Consider the following 20,607-nt stretch of genomic DNA (forward strand, 5'->3'; position numbering starts at 1 on the left):
ACAGATAAGGGTGAGTTTTAAATCACGTGACATGTAATTTTTGTGAAAACAATTTGATTTCAGCACTTTCTGTGCAATGGAGCATCAAACATCTGCCATAATCCTTTAACTGTCTCTAGTGTTTTAGTATCCATAAATATTATTAAGTCATAGTAGGCCAGCATTAAAATTGACGCTATTAAAGAGATATCGCATTTGCTTAAAGAAGTAGCCATAGCAACAACTATAGTATAGTATAGTATATATATGTTCGCGCGCTTTCTGCCAGATCGTCTCTACAAAAATGTAAGTACTATTAGTTATTACATTTTAAGATTTATATAACGCTATATATCATACGTACATTTATAAATATATCATAAAATATTAGTTTATATATCATAAAATGTTAGTTTGTCACAATTTGGTCGCGCGAATACTGCTGATGTGTAAAACGTCAACAAAACAGTCTGGTGTGAAAACAAACCGAAATTTAGGTTAACCATATTGGTTTATAGATGTACATGAGACTCCCTGCTGCAATAAAAACAGTAGCTACTATATTCTAAGGTATTTTTAAAGTTGTTTTTCATTAGCTAGCTTAAGCTGGTTCTTAAGCTAGTCAGGATCCAGACCAAAAAGGGACCAGCAAGTACAAGCAAAGACCAATACAAATAGTACACATTATGTCCAAAACCATGGGTACCATTATATCTCCTTACAGAAGGTTGCTGGTTCGAGCCTCGGCTGGGTCAGTTGGCATTTCTATGTGGAATTTGTAGTTTCCTTCAGATGCTCTGGTTTCCCCCACAAGTCAAAGGACATGGTATAAGTGAATTGGGTAAGCTAAATTGGCTGTAGTGTATGTAATTGAGTGTATGGGTGTTTCCCAGTGATGGGTTGCATCTGGAAGGGCATCTGCTGCGTATTTTCTTGTTTTGGTCCAAAGAAATTCAGCTCGCTCACTTGATGCTGGTTTATGCTGGTTCTTGTTCAATGGTCACCAACACATGAGCAGGAAATAACAAGCTAGTCCCAGTAAAGAACCAGCTCTTGACCAGCAAAAAACCAGAGTGGAGTAGTTGATGACCAAAAGGAACCAGTTTAATAGGGTGACTCGGTGGCTCAGTGGTTAGCACTGTGGCCTCACAGCAAGAAGGTTGCTGGTTTGAGCCTCGGCTGGGTCAGTTGGCATTTCTATGTGGAGTTTGTAGTTTCCTCCAGATGCTCTGGTTTCCCCCACAAGTCATAGGACATGGTATAAGTGAATTGGGTAAGCTAAATTGGCTGTAGTGTATGTGTGTGATTGAGTGTATGGGTGTTTCCCAGTGATGGGTTGCATCTGGAAGGGCATCTGCTGCCTATTTTCTTGTTTTGGTCCAAAGAAATTCAGCTCGCTCACTTGATGCTGGTTTATGCTGGTTCTTGTTCAATGGTCACCAACACATGAGCAGGAAATAACAAGCTAGTCCCAGTAAAGAACCAGCTCTTGACCAGCAAAAAACCAGCGTAAAGTAGAAGAAACCAGTTTAATAGGGTGACTCGGTGGCTCAGTGGTTAGCACTGTGGCCTCACAGCAAGGAAGTTGCTGGTTCGAGTCCCAGCTGGATTAGTTGGGATGTTTGTGTGGAGTTTGCATGTTCTCCCCATGATGTTATGGGTTTCCTCAGGGTACTCCAGTTTCCCCTATAGTCCAAACACACGTGCTATAGGTGAATTAAATTACAGTATATGAGTGTAAATGAATGTGCACGGGTGTTTCCCAGTACTGGGTTGCAGCTAGAAGGGCATCCACTGCGAATAACATATGCTGGAAAAGTTGGCAATTCATTCCACTGTGGTGACCCCTGATAAGTAAAAGGACTAAGCCGAAGGGACCTGTTTAAACCAGCTTCAAGCCTATACCTGCTTGTTTTTTTTAACATGTGAACCACATGGATGCTTTATCGGGAGAATTTCTAGGTATTGTATTTAATATTTGATTAATCTTGAGTTCTCAAAACAGTGCACCTTATCTAGATGCTGTGCCAACAGAGTTTCATCAACGCAGTCGTGCAGAAAGACAAATGGCCAAGTTCAGCATTACATAAATTATATATCAAATTTGCTAACATTATATGGACGAGCTCAAAATGGAGATTTCTTATTTATTATTTTGTTACACAATAAATATGGGCGCGTAGCATTGGAAGAGGGTGAGCAAATAATAACTGGATGTTGATTGCTGACTTAGCAAACAATTTTGTGATTAATAGACGTTTAAAAGACATAGCTTAGCTAAAACAAGACTAAAATCTATCAGTGAAAATCTAATAGACATCTAAGGATAGCCCAAAACTAGACTAGTCTTTAAATAGACAGAGTAGACTGACTTTATATGTGTAGTCATTCATTTCTGTTTATTTGATGACTAGTCTATTTTTGGGTTATTCTTATTGGCCTATTAGATTTTCACTGACAGCCCAAATTTAGCCTTGTTTTAGTTAAGACATCTATGTTTAGACATCTATTAGACTACTTTTAAAAAAGAAAACAGCTTGCTGGGGAACTACCCACCAAGTAATTTTGTGTTTAATAGACATCTAATAGACGTCTAGCATGGGTGTCATGGCTAAAATAAGGCTAAATATGTTCAAATCTAATAAATGTCCAAGAATAGCACAAAATGAGACTAATCATCAAATAGATTAATTAAACACACTTCACATGGTTAGTCTGTCTAATCTGGGTATTTGATGACTAGTCTATTTTTGGCCTACTCTTAGATGTCTATTAGATTTTTACTGACAGCCCAAATTTAGCCGTGTTTTGGCCAAGACATCTATGTTTAGACGTCTATTAGACATCTATTAGACTTCTTTAAAAACAAAAAATGCTTGCTGGGGAACTACCCAAGAAATTTTTGTGTTTAATAGACATCTAATAGACGTCTAGCATTGATGTCATGGCTAAAAGAAGGCTAAATATGTAAAAATCAAATAAATGTCGAAGAATCCCACAAAAGAGACTAATCATCAAATAGACAGATTAAACACACTTCACATGGTTAGTCTGTCTAATCTGGGTATTTGATGACTAGTCTATTTTTGGCCTACTCTTAGATGTCTATTAGATTTTCACTGACAGCACAAACTTAGCCTTGTTTTAGTCAAGACATCTATGTTTAGGCATCTATTAGACTTCTTCAAAACAAAAAATGCGTGCATGTGACTAGCTAATGCAGCAAAAAATGTCACAAAAATGCAGTATTTAAATCTCATAGTTAAATAAAAACTGAGGCGTATAACTGCAAAAAGGTCCACTTTTTGATAAAAGCTACAGGCCTGAGACATTTTTTAATACAAAATGCCTGCTGGGTTCATTTTCCTCATTGATTAATTTGAGGGTTGGAGTATAATTTAATTTAATTAGCACGGCTAGCCGAGCAAGCCATGCATAATTATACACATAATCCGCTTCTAAAGTTGTTCTAATGTGTTGAGAAAACACCTTCACAGTGTCGCTGCACCAACCCGATGCATGCACACATGCGTGCCGCTTAGCCACGCCCATTGGCCGGATGGAGCGACGCCGATTGGCTGCTATACATACCAGCGGACCTTGCTATTTCAGGATTGGCGGAGCCGCGCTTTGCCATTACGTTATGCTCTTTTCTACACACACACACACAAGGATGACAGAAAGAGAAGACGTAATGGAGTGCTCCTGAGCGTCCTTGCCATGAAAATCACTTTAATATTCGACAGTTTTCACAGACGGGAGTTGCAATGAAGGTATGTAAAATGAGAGATCGAGATTTATCATTAGCAAAAATTATTAATATCCATAAATCGATTCGAGGCTTGGTATGTAAACAATCGGAGTTAATAAGAGTTGCATCAGTTGTGTTGTTTGCATGCACCATCTGCAGATAGCAATGCGTGCGTTCATTCTTCTTGTGCACGCTTTTGCATTGAGAGTGTCTGCTTGGATGACAGCTGCATTGCATTCATTGTCGTTCAGCGGGAGATTTGATGCTATCGGCATCAGTAGATATCGGGACAGGTGCAGTGGACTGTGGACGCTCGGAACAGAGTGTACGACCACCGTAACCCAGTTTATCGCCGCACTTCTCTAGTGAGATTGGAGGATCGCCTCTTACCAGTAGCAGTCAGTGGAGGATGATGATGATGATGATGAGCTGATATGAATGGACAAGCGGCTCAGACAGTCATGGGGGACACAAGTGATTTCCCCGGCTAAAAACGTCACAATTAAATTATAGCAACCGGGATTATGACGTCAGAGCGGCCGTGCAGGGGATGGCGATTGGCGATAAGCAGCGATTCAGACGGTCAGCGGGACAGAGGTGGTTTCCCCCGCTGAAATGTCGCGATTTAATTGCGTGCTTGGTGATAATGACGTCAGATTAGCGATGATGATTGTGGATGTTTGCAAGTGGCAAATATCGGTGCAATGTTATTTGGTGGTAATATAGTATCATGTCATGCAGCAGTTACTTCTAATATGTAGATACATTGTGAGAATGACATCAGATCAGTGATTATTGCAGGACTTAAAGGTCGTATGGAATTAAAATAAAAATAAATTAGATGTAAATTTTGCTTGTGTGCTTGAAAGCAGGGACAACATTTGCGTTTTGAAGATATAAACCTCATGTAAACATCCAAAGCTTGCAGTTTGTCACTTTCACCTATATGGATTGACGTTTTTATTGTTCTCATACTTCATTATCTCATCAAATTTTCTGACCAATCAAATGCTCTCTAGTATCTGACATGCCCCGCCCACTTTTCTTATTTGCTCTACATTTGATGTGCTTGAGTTCATCCACTCTCACTGGCAGAGCTGTGATAAAACAAAACGCTATTGGCTGTTTTTTTTTAAGGGGAGGAGCTACTGTATGTCCCGCCCCCTCTTTATTTTTAAGTTGACACTATGTGAAACATCGAATAAATAATGCACATTTTAAAGCACTTCACGGGACTTTAATTGCGTGCTTGGTGATAATGACGTCAGATTAGCGATGGAGATGATTGTGGATGTGTGTAAGTGGCAAATGTCGTCGAACAATGTTTGATGGTGTTAACATAGTATCATGTCATGCAGCAGTTTCTTCTACAATTTAGTTGTATAGTGATAATGACGTCAGAATAGTGATTATTGCAGGACTTAAAGGTCGTACGGAATTAACATAAAACAAACTAGATGTTAGTTTAGCTAGTGTGCTTGAAAGCAGTGACAACATTTGCGTTTTGAAGATATAAACCTCATGCAAACATCCAAAGCTTGCAGTTTGTCACTTTCACCTATATGGATTGACGTTTTTATTGTTCTCATACTTTATTATCTCATCAAATTTTCTGACCAATCAAATGCTCTCTAGTATCTGACATGCCCCGCCCACTTTTTTATTTGCTCTACATTTGATGTGCTTGAGCTCATCCACTCACTGGCAGAGCTGTAATAAAACAAAACGCTATTGGCTGTTTTTTTAAAGGGGAGGAGCTACTATATGTCCCGCCCTCTCTTTATTTTTAAGTTGACATTAGGGGAAATATTGAATAAATAATGCACATTTCAAAGCACTTCACGGGACTTTTAATTTCGTGCTTGGTGATAATGACGTCAGATTAGCGATGGAGATGATTGTGGATGTGTGCAGTGTGTGGCAAATGTCGTCGTACAATGTTTTATGGTGTTAACATAGTATCATGTCATGCAGCAGTTTCTTCTACAATGTAGTTGTATGGTGAGAATAGTGATTATTGCAGGACTTAAAGGTTATACAGAAATAATATAAAACAAACTAGATGTTAGTTTAGCTAGTGTGCTTGAAAGCAGTGACAACATTTGCGTTTTGAAGATATAAACCTCATGCAAACATCCAAAGTTTGCAGTTTGTCCCTTTCGCCAGATGGATTGACGTTTTTGTTCTCATACTTCACTATCTCATCAAATCTTCTGACCAATCAAATGCTCTCTAGTGTCTGACTTGCCCCGCCCCTTTCTTCCTATCTGCTCTACATTTGATGTGCTTGAGCTCATCCACTCTGACTGGGAGAGCTGTGATGAAACAAAACGCTACTGGCTGTTTGTTTAAAATGGGAGGAGCTAGTCCATGTCACACCCTCACTTGAGTTTCACTTGAGATTACGTCAAACATCGAATAAAAGATGCAAAGCACTTCAAAGCATGTGAAAATCCTAGTAGATCAGCAGTTTCTGAAATACTCAGACCAGCCCGTTTGGCAGCAACAACCATGCCACCTTCTAAGTCACTTAAATTAACCCAAGTGTGCCGCAAGCCTACGTTTGAGTGAAGGTTTCGGCCGTTAGATCGCCCCCTGGGGGCTGGCTGCAGTACAAGTCATAAAGCCCGCCTCCTCCGTGTTAATGAAGGAGACTTGAGCCCAAATAAAAAAAAATATTACACTTGCAATAAAATGTCCCGAAAGATAGTTCTGGTCGATTAAGGCACTGGTTATTGTGCTGAAATAGGTGCAGATCTTCATTTTTGTAAACAGTTTGTTTTTAGCAGTAATTTAATGCAGGGCGTGTCATCGTGATTGACAGCTGTGATTGACAGTTTCTCAAAGCGCGGCGTCTGAGCTTCGGCAGGAGACTGAAGTAGACTGAAATGTTATTATTCGATTTCTGTGTTATTTTACCATGACAAAATGAGTTCAGCAGTAAACTATAGTTTCTGACATACATGATCCTGGTGGAACACTGTTTATTCGCTAAGTTCAGGGCTTTTTTCGGGCTTTATTAGTTTGCTGATACACGCCTAGCCACCCAGATAGCAAAACACAGTTCCGGCTAGATTCTCGCCTGCCGGAGACTTATCTCTTAGAGCTCAGACTGACTAATGTTACCTCTGCTGGACCTACTCCGGATGCCTGGACTCACTGCCCGATTCCAGTCCGAGTCAATCGAGCCAGATGCGGCGGCCGAGCGAGCCGGCGCTGCCGCATGCGAGCCGGAATCAGCCCGCGACGCCGCGAGTAAGTTATGCGATGCGGCCTGGAGCTGGCGCGATTGAATATATAAAACCCTCATATTTGTTAACGTTATTACATCCATTTGTGTTGATATGACAGCAAACGCATGCTGAGAAGTTCGGGGGGCGTAGTTGATTTTACATAAAGCGTTTGATTGGAAGCTCGACTCTGCTTATTTTCGCGGCTCCTCCTCTGGCTCCATCAGACAATCCTTCTGCGCATGTCTGGCTCCAATTTCAGCAGTCTTTTGCGACAGTTTGTGCCCGTCAAGCAGGCGTTTTGCCCTCAAGGCGTTCAATGGGAAAAAGGGCTGTCGCGTCGTCCATATTTTTTACAGTCATTGAATTAACCCCATTCTGATGCTCGGTTTGAACTGCAGCAGATCATCTTGACCATGGCTGCGTCCGAAACCGCATACTTCCATACTATATAGTACGCTAAAATCAGTATGCAAGCCGAGTAGTATGTCCGAATTCATAGAATTCGAAAATCAGTAGGCGAGAAGTACCCGAATGACCTACTACTTCCGGTGAGATTCTGAAGTGCGCATCCCATGCACGCTGCGCTATCCCATAATGCCCCGTGAGAGAATTCATGGCGGATGTAGTACGTCCGAATTCCATTCATACTTTTCACATTCATACTGTATAGAACTTACTTTTCTAACGGCAGAGTAGTATGTTTAAATTCAAATGCAGTTCCTATTGAGTAGTAGGCGGTTTCGGACGCAGCCCATGTCTGACCTGCCTAAATGCATTGACTTGCTGCCATGTGATTGGCTGATTAGAAGTTAGCGTTAACGAGCAGTCGGACAGGTGTACCTAATAAAGTGGCCGATGAGTGTCTTAGCGAATTACAGAATAGAATGCAGCATCTTTTGTACTGAATAATTTAACTTGAATTAGTCTTCAACTAAGGCGTTCAGGTCACAATTTGACTATAATTAAATACAATTAAAACTTCATTAAATATGCAACGGTCAGGAAACTAACTCATAAAAAGGAAATAAGAGTACATAGTAAGGTAAGTGAGTAAAGTCTGTTCAAATGAGACCATTTTTAAACTTAGCGTTGACCTCACTTCTTTAGGGAGCAGCTGTGTAGGAAAGTGTATGTGGGTGTAATTAGAGGGTTAATCGCATGGCCGATAATTCAGCTTTATGAATAATTCCCCTCATTCATTCGAGCACCGCTGTCTGCCTTTGTTTTGTTTTTTTTCTGTGGTTTATGTAATAAAGCACAGAATCTCCCCAGAGAAGCAAAAAGACAAACTCTCTTCCTGAAGAAAGCTTTGTTTCTGAGGATATTTACTCTTCTGTGACGTTGCTTTTCTTAATCTGAGCACAGAAGCTTTTCAATGCAGACTGAAAAAAAGCAATAGGTTTTTAAATGGCTGTTGTTGTAGATTAGTGTGATATTTATTTATTGCAGGTGATTATAATCCTGATATCCAGTATTAAAGAGCCCATATTATACATGAAATAGGGTCATATTTTGGTTGTAAGGGTCTCCAACAACAGTCTAATATGCATGCAAGGTCAAAAAACACTTTCATGGTCTTATAATCTGCATTTATTTTTACCTAATAATCCCAGCGACTCCTGTATGAATCGTCCAGTGATTCATTTGTTCCCAAACCCCTCTTTAGCGCGAAGTTAATCTGCGCTAATTGGACCGATGACAGCCTGCTGCGATTGGTCGACTGCCTTCAGTCAGAGTGAAAAGCCAAACAGCTAATCAGCAATATAAAAGTAATCACAGTTCATACACGCTCGATAGTGTAGGCGTGGATTTTAGCTGCCAGTGGGTCAATGTAAATACAGTCGATGAACTTGAAAATTCAGACGACTATTTTATTGAGCAAAAACTGTCGAGATCACATAGCTTGTTTCACTCTGCTCTTTTCACAGACACACACACACACACACGCACACACATTGCCCTCGTCCTTGCGCGCGCACACACAAACACACACACACACACACACCTCCGGACGACAACGCGCGCACACACACACACAAACACACACACATACCTCCGGACGACAGCGCACGCGCACACACACTACTCCTCGTCCACGGAGCTCCGTAAACCAAGCAGCACGCGTCGCGTTTTTAACGTGACTTTGCACGTGATAAGAGAATATAGCCAGTTAACCTGATACAGTACACGCGGTTACAAGTAACAAATCCCAACTAAATACATTTGCAAGCTAGAGTCAACGAGGCAACAACTTTAATCGCACGTACTTACACTTGAGAAATGGAGGAAGAAACCCATCCTGACGTCCAGCAGTAAGTTACTCTTTACTGATCCTTCCTTTAACAAATGCTGATGAAGTATTCTTTGTAGCATGTAGTTTGCAGAAGTTTCCAGTAGTTTCCAACTGCTTGGTTATAATTCTGAGGTTTCATCTTTGGGTAGAGACTCGATATAATATCCATCTGCAGTGTTTACTTCAATCGACCGGCATGTTTGTGTGCATGTGTTTGTGGGTGTGTGTGTGTGTCTGGGTTTCTGCGTCAGAGGGCGGGGCCTCAGGTTTGAAAACTCCCGGGTTTGCGCGTGCACGTGAATAACTTGGTTTCGTTCGTACGTCATGGCGAAACACCTAATGACTCGGTATCAAGGCGACTCGTTTGAAGCGCTATGAGTCGACTCTTTTATAGATGAATCAACCGTTTTAACAATGTACTCTTACAGATTTAAGCCTTAGCTGGATACTTCACTTCACTTAGAGCTGTGTTACACACTACATGGAGGGGAATTTTCAAAAACCCATAATATGGGCTCTTTAATACTCTTAGCTGGAACAATAGGATATATGGTAACTGTTCACAGTTTATTAGTGTCTATTATTTAATTCATCTTGTACTATATTAGTTAAATGTTTAGTTTATGTCTAGTGTGTGTCATATTTTTGTTTTTTAAATTGCACATTGGAGTATGGGAGAAACGCAATTTCAGTCTGCTGTGTAATGTACTGTTGCATGGTTTGATTGACAATAAAGTTGACTTGAGCTCTACAAAGATGCATCATGTGCTGTATTTTGCCTAAAATATTAGATAGTTTAGCATTCATCGAGACTCAAGAAAGAGTTGGATATCTGGAGATAATCTGCTTTCATCTGTTTAATATTGAAAGTGGAAATGGAACAGCGTATCTCTACCAGATGATCATTATTAGAAATGTCAGTCATTTTACAATAAAGTGAAGATGATTACAAAGATTATTTGAAAAAAATCATTTAATACAAGAAAGTAATTTGTCTTCGAACTGAATTTGTCTCTATGCTATTAAAGGGGACCTGTTATGCAAAAATCACTTTTATAAGGGGTTTAAACACAGTTGAGTGGCAGCGATTTATGAGTATAACCATCTTCTAATGGTAAACATGCATTATTTGTTTTGTTTATAATCACACTTGATGAAAACAGTCTGCAGAAACACTTTGATTGACATTCTCCCTTTTTACATGTCATCAGAGGGGAAAAGCCCCGCCCACTAGTGACCATCTCTCCCTCATTAGCATATGAGTTAGTCTTGTTTTTGAATCTACCACTATGCTAACACAGGCCTTTGTAGCTCCGCCCTCTTTTGAAAAGAGCACAATCTTATTTAAATTTAAAGCGACTGTCGGCACGATCTGGATCAAAGCCTAAAAGTAGGGGTGTGACGAGACATGAGATTGGGTTCACGAGAACGAGACGAGATTTTTAAAGTATTTTTTAGAAAATCTTTAATGATGAAATACACGAATGAAAAAATATTTTATTCAACTAAAAGAAAAAAAAATAACAAATTGAAAAACTATTCAGGGGCTTTTTTTTAAATCAACTTGTAATGAATGTTATTTTACTTATATTTTAATTAATTCTGTGCAGTAAAGGACATGCAGACACTGCAAATTATTTTGCTAGTACAGTTGAAACTAGAAGTTTACATACACTCTAAAAAAAGGAACATAAACATAAAAAAATGTCTGATAGTAAATCATGCGAAATGTTTACTGTTTTAGGCCCGTTAGGATTACCTAAATGATTTACGTTTGCTAAATGCCAGAAAAATTAGAGAATTTTCTTTTTGAGAATTTTGTTTTTAATTTCTAGACAGTCAAAAGTTTACACACATTTCCTTGGTATTTTTTTAGCTTTGCTTTTAAACTGTATAACTTTGTTTAAATGTTTTGGCTATCCTTCCACAAGCTTCTCACAATAGTTTGCAGGAATTTTGGCCCATTCCTCCTGACAGAATTGGTGTAACTGAGTCAGATTTGTTGGCTCTCTTGCTCACACAAGCTTTTTCAACTCTGCCCACAAATTTTCTAGAGGATTGAGATCAGGGCTTTGTGATGGCCACTCCAAAACATTCACTCTGTTGTCCTTAAAGCACATTTGAACTTATTTCCTCCAGAGTAAAAGGTTTTGTTTAACTGCGGGAGTTCACTGGAATTTTCCCGCACGTGAATTCTGACCAATCAATAAGCAGTTTAGGAAATATGTTCAACAACATCTGGCCAATGAGAGATGTGGATTTTGTCAGATGACTGCATTTTGGTTCGTTTCAACTGGTTCAGACCAAAGCCAGCAGTGTGGTGTGAAAACGACCCAAAGACGGCAGAAGATCCAACAATGTATCATTTATTACCCTTGGTCCAGACCAAATGAAGGGAACTACAGATGTGAAAGCACCCTTAAATACTATTCTACAGTGCCTCCAATTAACTCAAATGTTGTCAATTAGCCAATCAGAAACTTCCAAAACCTTGACACCATCATCTGAGCTTTTTCAGAGGCTTGAAAACTTGACTTTCAAGAAAAGTTTTAACAATTTCTCAACAAATCTCTCTCATTATTCTGCTATTAAGCAGAACAGAAACACATTTGACGATCCTAACTTACCTTTAAGAGTAAAAGTTTAGTTACATTAACATCTGACTTTTTTAAATGGTTACTTTTCTGGTTACAACTGTATATAAATGGAAAATAGTGTTTATATATAATTTTAAATATGATCAAAGTATTTTGTTAATATATGAATGGAAAATAGATTTTTATTCAACTGAAGAAAAATCACAAAATGTAAAACAATTCAGGTGCTTTCTTAAATCAAATTACAATGAATGTTATTTTACACTTATTTTAATGAATTGTGCCATAAAGGACATACAAACACTGCTAAATATTTAGCGGTTAGTGGACCTTTAACCTTCAGCTTATTTGAGCTCTCTCAGCCACCGTAAACAGCATGTTCAGAGCAGCACAGTCCCATATCTGCTGCTGCTGCTGCTGTAATTATTGACTCTCATGTGAATGCTCATTAGTCAGAAATCATTAGAAGCCATGTGTCTCTGTCAGTGCAAGGATTTCTTCTCTTCATAGCTGCAGGTGTGAGGAGAGATGAGGAATCTGCTGTCTTATAATCCATTGTGGATCTGAAGTGCTGATTCATTGTTTTGTAGAAACATCAGACTCAAGTGGACCCCCCTGTGTTGGCGTGGGTTTCCTCCGGTTGCTCCGGTTTTCCCCACAGTCCAAGCCCATGTGCTATAGGTGAATTTGATGAACTGATTTGGCTGAAGTGTATGAGTGTGTGTGGGAGAATGTATGGGTGTTTCCTTGTACTGGGTTGCAACTGGAAAGGTATCTGCTGTGTAAAACATATTCTGAAATAGTTGGCGGTTCATTCCACTGTGGTGACCCCTGATTAATAAGGAACTAAGCTGCAGTGCTTCATTTGTAAATTACGAAGTCCCGGAACAAATCGTTGTAACGGATCCGGCATGTTACCAGAGGAGGGAGAGGTGTCGTGGACGAAAGTGAAGAGTGGGTTAAGGCTGGGTGGGGGTGCGTGTGATGAGGGGGATTGGTAAAATGAGGTGCTGGATCAGATTTCAGAGGTGCTGGATCCGGCTTGTTCTGGCACAAATTAAGCCGTGCCAAGCCGAAGGAAAGTGAATGAATGAATGACTGAAATGGTTCTAAACCTAACCGCTGAACACAAAACAAGATATTCTGTTGGAAAAATGTTGGACAAAATTGCTTTTGACTTTAATCGTAGGAGCAAAAAATACTATGAAAGTCAGTGGCTATGCTTTTATCCACCTATTTTTATTTACATTTTGCAATATTGCATAAAATGCTTAATTAAAATGTCAAGATGCACATAAATTTGGAAAATGCTCATAAAAATTGGAAAGACATTTGCTGAATAAATTCCTGCATGCTCTTCTAAAAAGAGTCATGTGATTTATTATTATTATTTTTTAAATAGATCATTTGATAACCAAAGTAGTTGCAAAGGGACAGAATTAATGGACAAAGCAGCATTTCGAGAACATCGTTAAACATCTGATATGTTGTTTTGGTCACTCTGAAATGCCTCAGCTAAAGTCTGTCATCAAAGTGGTTCAGTATTATTATTATTATATTATTATGACCTCCAGAACTGTCTTGAGCATCTGTCTCATTCCTCCAAAAGTCAGCGCATTCATTGCATTTCGTCTTCTGAGGCTCAACTCATTTATTATACATAAAAAAGACTCACAGTGGCTACCACTGCACAGTACATTAACTTGTATACCAACGTCATGGGGACGTTGCATTTTGTTTGAAAATGAAAATCAGGTTGACGTCAGAACTCAACGTCAGGCTGACTTCAATGTCCAAAATCAAACTTAAAATCAACCAAATATTCACGTCTAATGATTTTACAGCTTGTCATTGTGGACGATACCACTATGATGTCTATCAGATGTTGGATTTTGGTTGCCATACCTGACGAATAAATGTCAGTATCTGATGTAAAAATGATGTCACTTTCCAACACAACCTAATCTGAACCAAATATCAACGTCATTTGATGTCGTTATTGGACGTCAAAATAATGTGCTTAGACTCTGGCTAGACATTTGTCATTTGATGTCGTTAATGGACGTAAAAATAATGTCTTTAGACATTGAATTTTGGTCACCTGATGTGACAACCTAAATCAAACCTAATATCAACGTCTTGTCATTGTGTGCCTGCTGAGGAAACACCATTTTTGTTTTTAATATTTGCTGCCAGTTTATCAGGAAGTGATGATTTTGTTCTCTTTGACTCATTGGATGGAAACGCTGCTCTATTCACAAATGTTTTACGAGATATTCCAGTTTTGCGAATAAGTCTAATTCGCATCTTTGGCTGGAAACACCTGTTTTATACATCCAGCATTCTTCATTGTGTCGTTTGTTGTGTTCATCAGAAGGAAAAAACTCAAACAGGCTTGAAACAAGTTAGCAAATAATGACAGAAATGAGATTTTAGGCTGAACTGTGCCTTTAATACAGTTATACGTTTGCTGCATATGTTTTACCGTGAGCTCCGTTGAGATATCAACTTCAGACTAATATCTCTCTGGAGCCAAATGTACTCATCAATTAAAAACAAGCATTTACCATGAGATTCTCTTTCTGTGCATTGAATCTTGACTTCGGGGAAGTGTATTGCTCCATTTTCCTGGAAGTACACAGAGGTCTCCGAGCGCTGTTGTTCTGACATGAAAGAATAGGTCATCGCATCTCTAAAAGCTGGAGACTGAATCGCTGGAGTCCTTCAGACTGTCAATCTGTCAAAAAGTACCAGAACCGGCGGGCAGGTCACATGTACACACACACACACACACATACACATTTATGTTATATAAACAAACACTTGACTGTGGATGTGCTGCATTTAGTCTCTATTTGATCGGTTATTATTGTAGCATCTGTTTTGAAGCCTCTCCTTGATGCATAAGGAATATACGGAACCCCGGAAGGGACGTAGTGGAGGAGAAAAAAATTGGCTGGGTGAAGAAAAAAAAAATGGGTGAAAGAAAAAAATGAGTGGGAGGAAAATATATATTTCTAAGTTTTTGCGTTCTCTCGCAAAGTTTTGCGTTCCCTCGCAAAGATGTTTTGCGTTCCCTCGCAAAATTGTTTTGCGTTCTCTCGCAAAGATGTTTTGCGTTCCCTCACAAAGTTTTGCGTTATCTCGCAAAGATGTTTTGCGTTCCCTCGCAAAGTTTTGCGTTATCTCGCAAAGATGTTTTGCGTTCCCTCGCAAAGTTTTGCGTTATCTCGCAAAGATGTTTTGCGTTCCCTCGCAAAGATGTTTTGCGTTCCCTCGCAAAGTTTTGCGTTATCTCACAAAGATGTTTTGCGTTCCCTCGCAAAGATGTTTTGCGTTCCCTCGCAAAGTTGTTTTGCATTCTCTCGCAAAGATGTTTTGCGTTCCCTCGCAAAGTTGTTTTGACTTCTCTCGCAAAGATGTTTTGCGTTCCCTCGCAAAGATGTTTTGCGTTCCCTCGCAAAGTTGTTTTGCATTCTCTCGCAAAGATGTTTTGCGTTCCCTCGCAAAGTTGTTTTGCATTCTCTCGCAAAGATGTTTTGCGTTCCCTCGCAAAGTTTTGCGTTATCTCGCAAAGATGTTTTGCGTTCCCTCGCAAAGATGTTTTGCGTTCCCTCGCAAAGATGTTTTGCGTTCCCTCGCAAAGATGTTTTGCGTTCTCTCGCAAAACTGTTTCTCCACAAACACTTCCTGTTCACTTCACTCACGTAAACCCTCCCGTTTTTGCCGAAATTCTCATATATTTTACCATTCTACCCCACTTTCTTTACATTAAATCTGTGCGCTGATCGTCGCCTTTCACTTTGCAACCTCTGAACCAGTGAATGCATGTATAAGCGCTGACTGACAGACGCGGTTCATACAATAAACTGATCCCAGATCCCAAATTACACATCTTAATTTGTTAAAGCAACTGACAATTTTATTGGAAAAAATGGTTTTAAATTACCAGTAGCCCTAGTGTAGCGTACTTATGGTTATGCTTGGTGTTTCTTTGGTGCTGTTAAAACCACCATATCAAACCTGCAGCTCTTTTATAAAATTATAGTAAATCAAATTTTAAATCGCAATTTTGATCAGATAAATTGCAATTAGATTTTTTTTTTCTCTCAAAATCATGCCGCCCTAGTCTGTGACTGAATAATGTGCAGGTTAGTGTATACTCCATCAACTTTACTCAGCCGGTTTTGTTTTTTGTCAGCTTTGCGTTTCTTTTAAGTATTAATACATTATTACAGTTGGAATGAAACAAAGTACTTTAATTTAAACATTAATGAAATAATTAAACAATTTAATTAGACACTCACACTGATGGCATTTTGCTGTGGAAGCACACAATAATCCCGAAAACTCTCATATTATGCCTGTTTTGCTGGGTATATTCTAGTCATTGTGTGTACATTGGTTGTACACTCATTATTGCGGTGCATTGTGGGATTGATTGAGTCCACTTCAGATCATTCACTATGGTTTTGGACACCACAACAATGGCTGCTCTCTCAAATAGTGCACTATTGAAGAGTATAGGAGGCAATTTCAGAGACAGCTTTAGCCAGTTGTAACTTGCGTTGCTGTAACCAGGTAATATTTGGTTTAGTTAGTTCTGGCACAACATATCAATATGACAGTATGCCATGGGTAATTTTGATGATGTCCTTAAAATATGATTTAAAAAAAGACTATTATTCACTTTTACAGTGATTTACAGAATACACCCAGTACACTGTCATTCAGTATAACAATAGTTAAAAACTTGATTTATATTTGATATATTTAGAACAAGAGTCATTTGATGACATATTAAAACACTGTATTTAAATGATCGCATTTTAAATATGTATTATTTTTGGCTCATTATGGGTCTCTAGCATGCAAAAAGACCCATCTGTCAGCAAAACCTTTTTAATCATTTAAAGAATAACATTTAGTTTGATCACTGATTCTGTTCTATATTTCAACAAGTGCATTTCAGATTAAATATGTTGAATGATTTGTACATGAAGATATCTGTCAAGTGAATGGAACATTATTTGAAACTCTCATACTTTGACATTTTTCTTTACACAAGTTATTTTAAAAACATTACACCAGACACTTCCACTACATGCATTATGCTTTCTATCTATATGAAATCACTTCTGCATATTTAATTGCATGCAAACACCAAAGGGGACGACTCGTTTGAACCAGTAACAAATGCATAAACTCATCAGAAAGCATGATTGTGGGTGTATTAGATGAGTTAGTTGTTCTCTCGGTGGTTTAGCGTTGGGCTGAATGATACTGGGAAAACGGATGTTGTTGATTTCTTAAAGTTTAACATTTCTCTAGAGAAATGACATTTTATTAGCAATTTTGTTCATTATTATTTACAGCTGAAGACAACATTTTTAAGCCCTCCTGTAAAAGTTTTCCAACTCATTTCTAAACAATATTTCTTATAACTAATTGCTTTAGGCGACACAGTGGCGCAGTAGGTAGTGCTGTCGCCTCATAGCTAGAAGGTCGCTGGTTTGATCCTTGGCTCAGTTGGCATTTCTGTGTGGAGTTTGCATGTTCGTGGGTTTCCTCCAGGTGCTCCGGTTTCCCCTACAGTCCAAAGACATGCGGTACAGGTGAATTGGGTAGGCTTAATTGTCCATAGTGTGTGAATGTGTGTGTGGATGTTTCCCAGAGATAGGTTGTGGCTGGAAGGGCATCCGCTGCATTAAAGTGTGCTGGATAAGTTGGCGGTTCATTCCGCTGTGGCAACCCCGGATTAATAAAGGGACTAAGCTGACAAGAAAATGAATGTACTATTTGCCCTTGGGTTTTTGCTATGATGACAGCACATAATATTCATTCATTTTCTTGTCTGCTTAGTTCATCTGTACCGCATGTCTTTGGACTGTGGGGGAAACCAGAGCACACGGAGGAAACCCACACGAAGGCTGGGAGAACATGCAAACTCCACACAGAAACGGCAACTGAGCCGAGGTTCGAACCAGCGACCCAGCGACCTTCTTGCTGTGAGGCGACAGCACTACCTATGTTACTAGTTATTTAGCAAATACTAGTATTTAGCTTAAAGTGCAATTAAACTTAACTAAGTAAATTAGGGTAACTAGACTAGTGTAATTAGACAACTCATTAGACAACAGTGGTTTGTTCTGTAGACAATCAAAAAACAATAATTTATTAAAGGGGCTAATAATATTGACCATAGCAGTTTATGTATATGTGTGTGTGTGTGTGTGTGTGTATAAATATAAATATAAATATATATATATATATTAGGGATGTAACGGTATTGTAAATACCGTCATACCGCAATATAAATTTTTTTTCGATATTACCGTAGTCGCATGACTCGGTAAAACTATAGGTCTTCTGAGAAAATTTGCTCAGGCGAATGAAGCGAACGGGAGGTAGCGAAAACTACAATTCCCATCAGCCCATGCTTGACCATCATCCCTTGCGGTCTGTTGTCTCTACAGATCCAGTAATGCGGAAATGGAGTGTGCTGCTAGAAGCGGGGATGAAAAAGAGCTGGAAAACTCTAAAGCGGGTGTTGTCGCCGCGCGCATACTGAATAGCGGTGTTGTCGCGCGAGTTCTTATCAGCTGTGTTGTCGCGCGCGTACTGAATAGCGGTGTTGTTGCGCGAGTTCTTATCAGCTGTGTTGTCGCGCGCGTACTGAATAGCGGGTGTTGTCGCGCGAGTTCTTATCAGCTGTGTTGTCGCGCGCGTACTGAATAGCGGTGTTGTCGCGCGAGTTCTTATCAGCTGTGTTGTCGCACGCGTACTGAATAGCGGTGTTGTCGCGCGAGTTCTTATCAGCTGTGTTGTCGCGCGCGTACTGAATAGCGGTGTTGTCGCGCGAGTTCTTATCAGCTGTGTTGTCGCGCGAGTTCTTATCAGCTGTGTTGTCGCGCGAGTTCTTATCAGCTGTGTTGTCGCGCGAGTTCTTATCAGCTGTGTTGTCGCGTGCATACTGAATAGCGGTGTTGTCAGCACACTGTTCAGATTTATGCAGACATGAGACCTCTATCTTACTCATGGTTTGTCCTCTCAAGTGGGGGAAAGACAATGCACAACGTTACCCACTGCTGTCAACCTGGGCCAAGTCATATCTCTCTTGTCCCAGAAACCTCAGTCCCAAATGAGAGGGTTTTTTTCTGTTGCAGGGGACATTGTAAATGCCCAGAGATCCCAGCTTTTACCAGATTATACTTATATGATAATTTTCCTTTAAACCCATCTCTATCTAAGTGAGTGAGTGATTAAATGTTGAATGTGATGAGTTTTCAACAATACTAAATTGAAACTTTATTTTTTTTACATGGTTTAATATTTTTTTGTTATTAAAATTGAAGTTCCTGTTTCAAAGCTTACAGATAGATGACTAATTTGTATGTCATTGACACTTTTGGCACTTTTTTGGAGTATTTTCATAAGTTTTGTTTTTTCCTGTAAATGATTCAATAAATACCGTACCGTGACATTCATTGGGACAGTACTGCCTTGTCACTAAAATCTAATTTGTCTGTGACTATTTATCAATTGCGTGCATTTTAAGTTTGTGCTTTTAAGTCTTTGAACAGAATTCTATTTTTTTCCGTAACCTGGTAACATCCAGTACAGCGAAGAAATGGCAGCATGGCAGCAACATCAAATTCTAAGGCTAAAAGAAAATATCCGTTTCTAACATCTTGGAAGCAGTAATTTACGTGTGAACAACGAAAAAAAAAAAAAAAAACACAGTTGCACAGTTTGCCGTCAGTTTGACAAGTCAGCCACCCTTTGTTAAATAATTTCAAACCACAACAAAATACCTCCTTATTTTCCATACTACTCCATTTGTTTGCATAACAATTTTCTTTAAGTATTAAAATTCTAGATTCACAGACTTTATTTTTGACACATTGTTAAAAAAATAGCTATTTACTTCCCTTTCTTTTTTTGGTGGGGCCAGTGAAAAATTTGGCAGGGCAAGTAAAAATCTGAACCATTGGCCCGATCAGACCAGTAGAAAAAATCCTTAGCGTTGAACCATGTATGTATGTGTGTGTATATATATATATATATATATATATATATATATATATATATATATATATATATATTAGTGCTGTCAATCGATTAAAAAAATTACTAGTTAATCACACTTTTTTAGAAAATTAATCGCGATTAATCACATTTAAAAGACTGAAACTTGTAATTTTGTAAAATTAATGTAAACGCATGACAAAAACTATTTAAATTCAAAATATAATTGTTTATTAGAATTTTTCTTTAACTTGTAACACAGATAATAATAAAATATTGAATACAAACAATTGTACTCATTGAAAAGTTGTATTGCTGTGAGTTGAGAACATTAATTATAAAGTAGAAACAATTTTGCTTAGTCCTCCTTTACATTCGGCCAGTTGCTAAGACAGTCCAGTCTGTTGACATTATTGGGGGAAAATGTGGACCATATCAATATATGAACTTATTGCACAACACATGGACATGAGCTTAATCATTTCTGGTGATGCAGTATATATCGCCTATACATAAAAACCAAATCTAGCAACATTTGAGCTGATTGTGCAACATCTCTATCTCTATTGGCGCTGCATTGCTAAATCATTCTTGTTTTAATAAAAAATATTAGATTAAAATAAAAAATGTATTTAAATAAAAAACTATTTTTAAACATTGTGAAATGTTGGTCGCGTGGTTTTTTAAATAAGGTGCTTTTGCATTGCGTTTTGACACTAAATCATC

General features: G+C 38.8%; 1 protein-coding gene and 1 long non-coding RNA gene across 14 annotated transcripts in view; one reads left to right on the forward strand and one right to left on the reverse strand.

Annotated features, from left to right (window-relative positions):
- rnf34b (ring finger protein 34b) overlaps positions 1-20,607 on the forward strand; it is a 59,803-nt gene continuing 39,196 nt past the window's right edge. For 4 of the 7 annotated variants that reach the window (XM_087269690.1, XM_087269689.1, XM_087269694.1 and 1 more), the window contains exon 1: positions 3,639-3,752. In XM_087269690.1, coding sequence (XP_087125816.1) covers positions 3,747-3,752 — 6 coding nt within the window. In that variant the 5' untranslated portion in view covers positions 3,639-3,746. 7 annotated transcript variants of the gene reach the window in all.
- Positions 3,635-12,046, reverse strand: LOC147842197 (uncharacterized). 7 transcript variants are annotated; one of them, XR_015501609.1, is made up of 4 exons: positions 9,998-12,046; positions 7,318-9,783; positions 6,068-6,251; positions 3,635-4,852 (listed from the first exon to the last, which is right to left on the reverse strand). It is a non-coding gene; the product is annotated as an uncharacterized LOC147842197 (long non-coding RNA). The 7 variants fall into 7 exon arrangements; XR_015501610.1 differs by having other exon boundaries at positions 3,637-4,852; positions 6,068-6,259; XR_015501611.1 differs by having other exon boundaries at positions 3,639-4,852; positions 6,068-6,287; positions 7,700-9,783.

This window comes from Danio rerio, chromosome 10 (genome assembly GCF_052040795.2).
Source record: "Danio rerio strain M-AB ecotype USA chromosome 10, GRCz13ab, whole genome shotgun sequence".
NCBI lineage: Eukaryota > Metazoa > Chordata > Actinopteri > Cypriniformes > Danionidae > Danio > Danio rerio.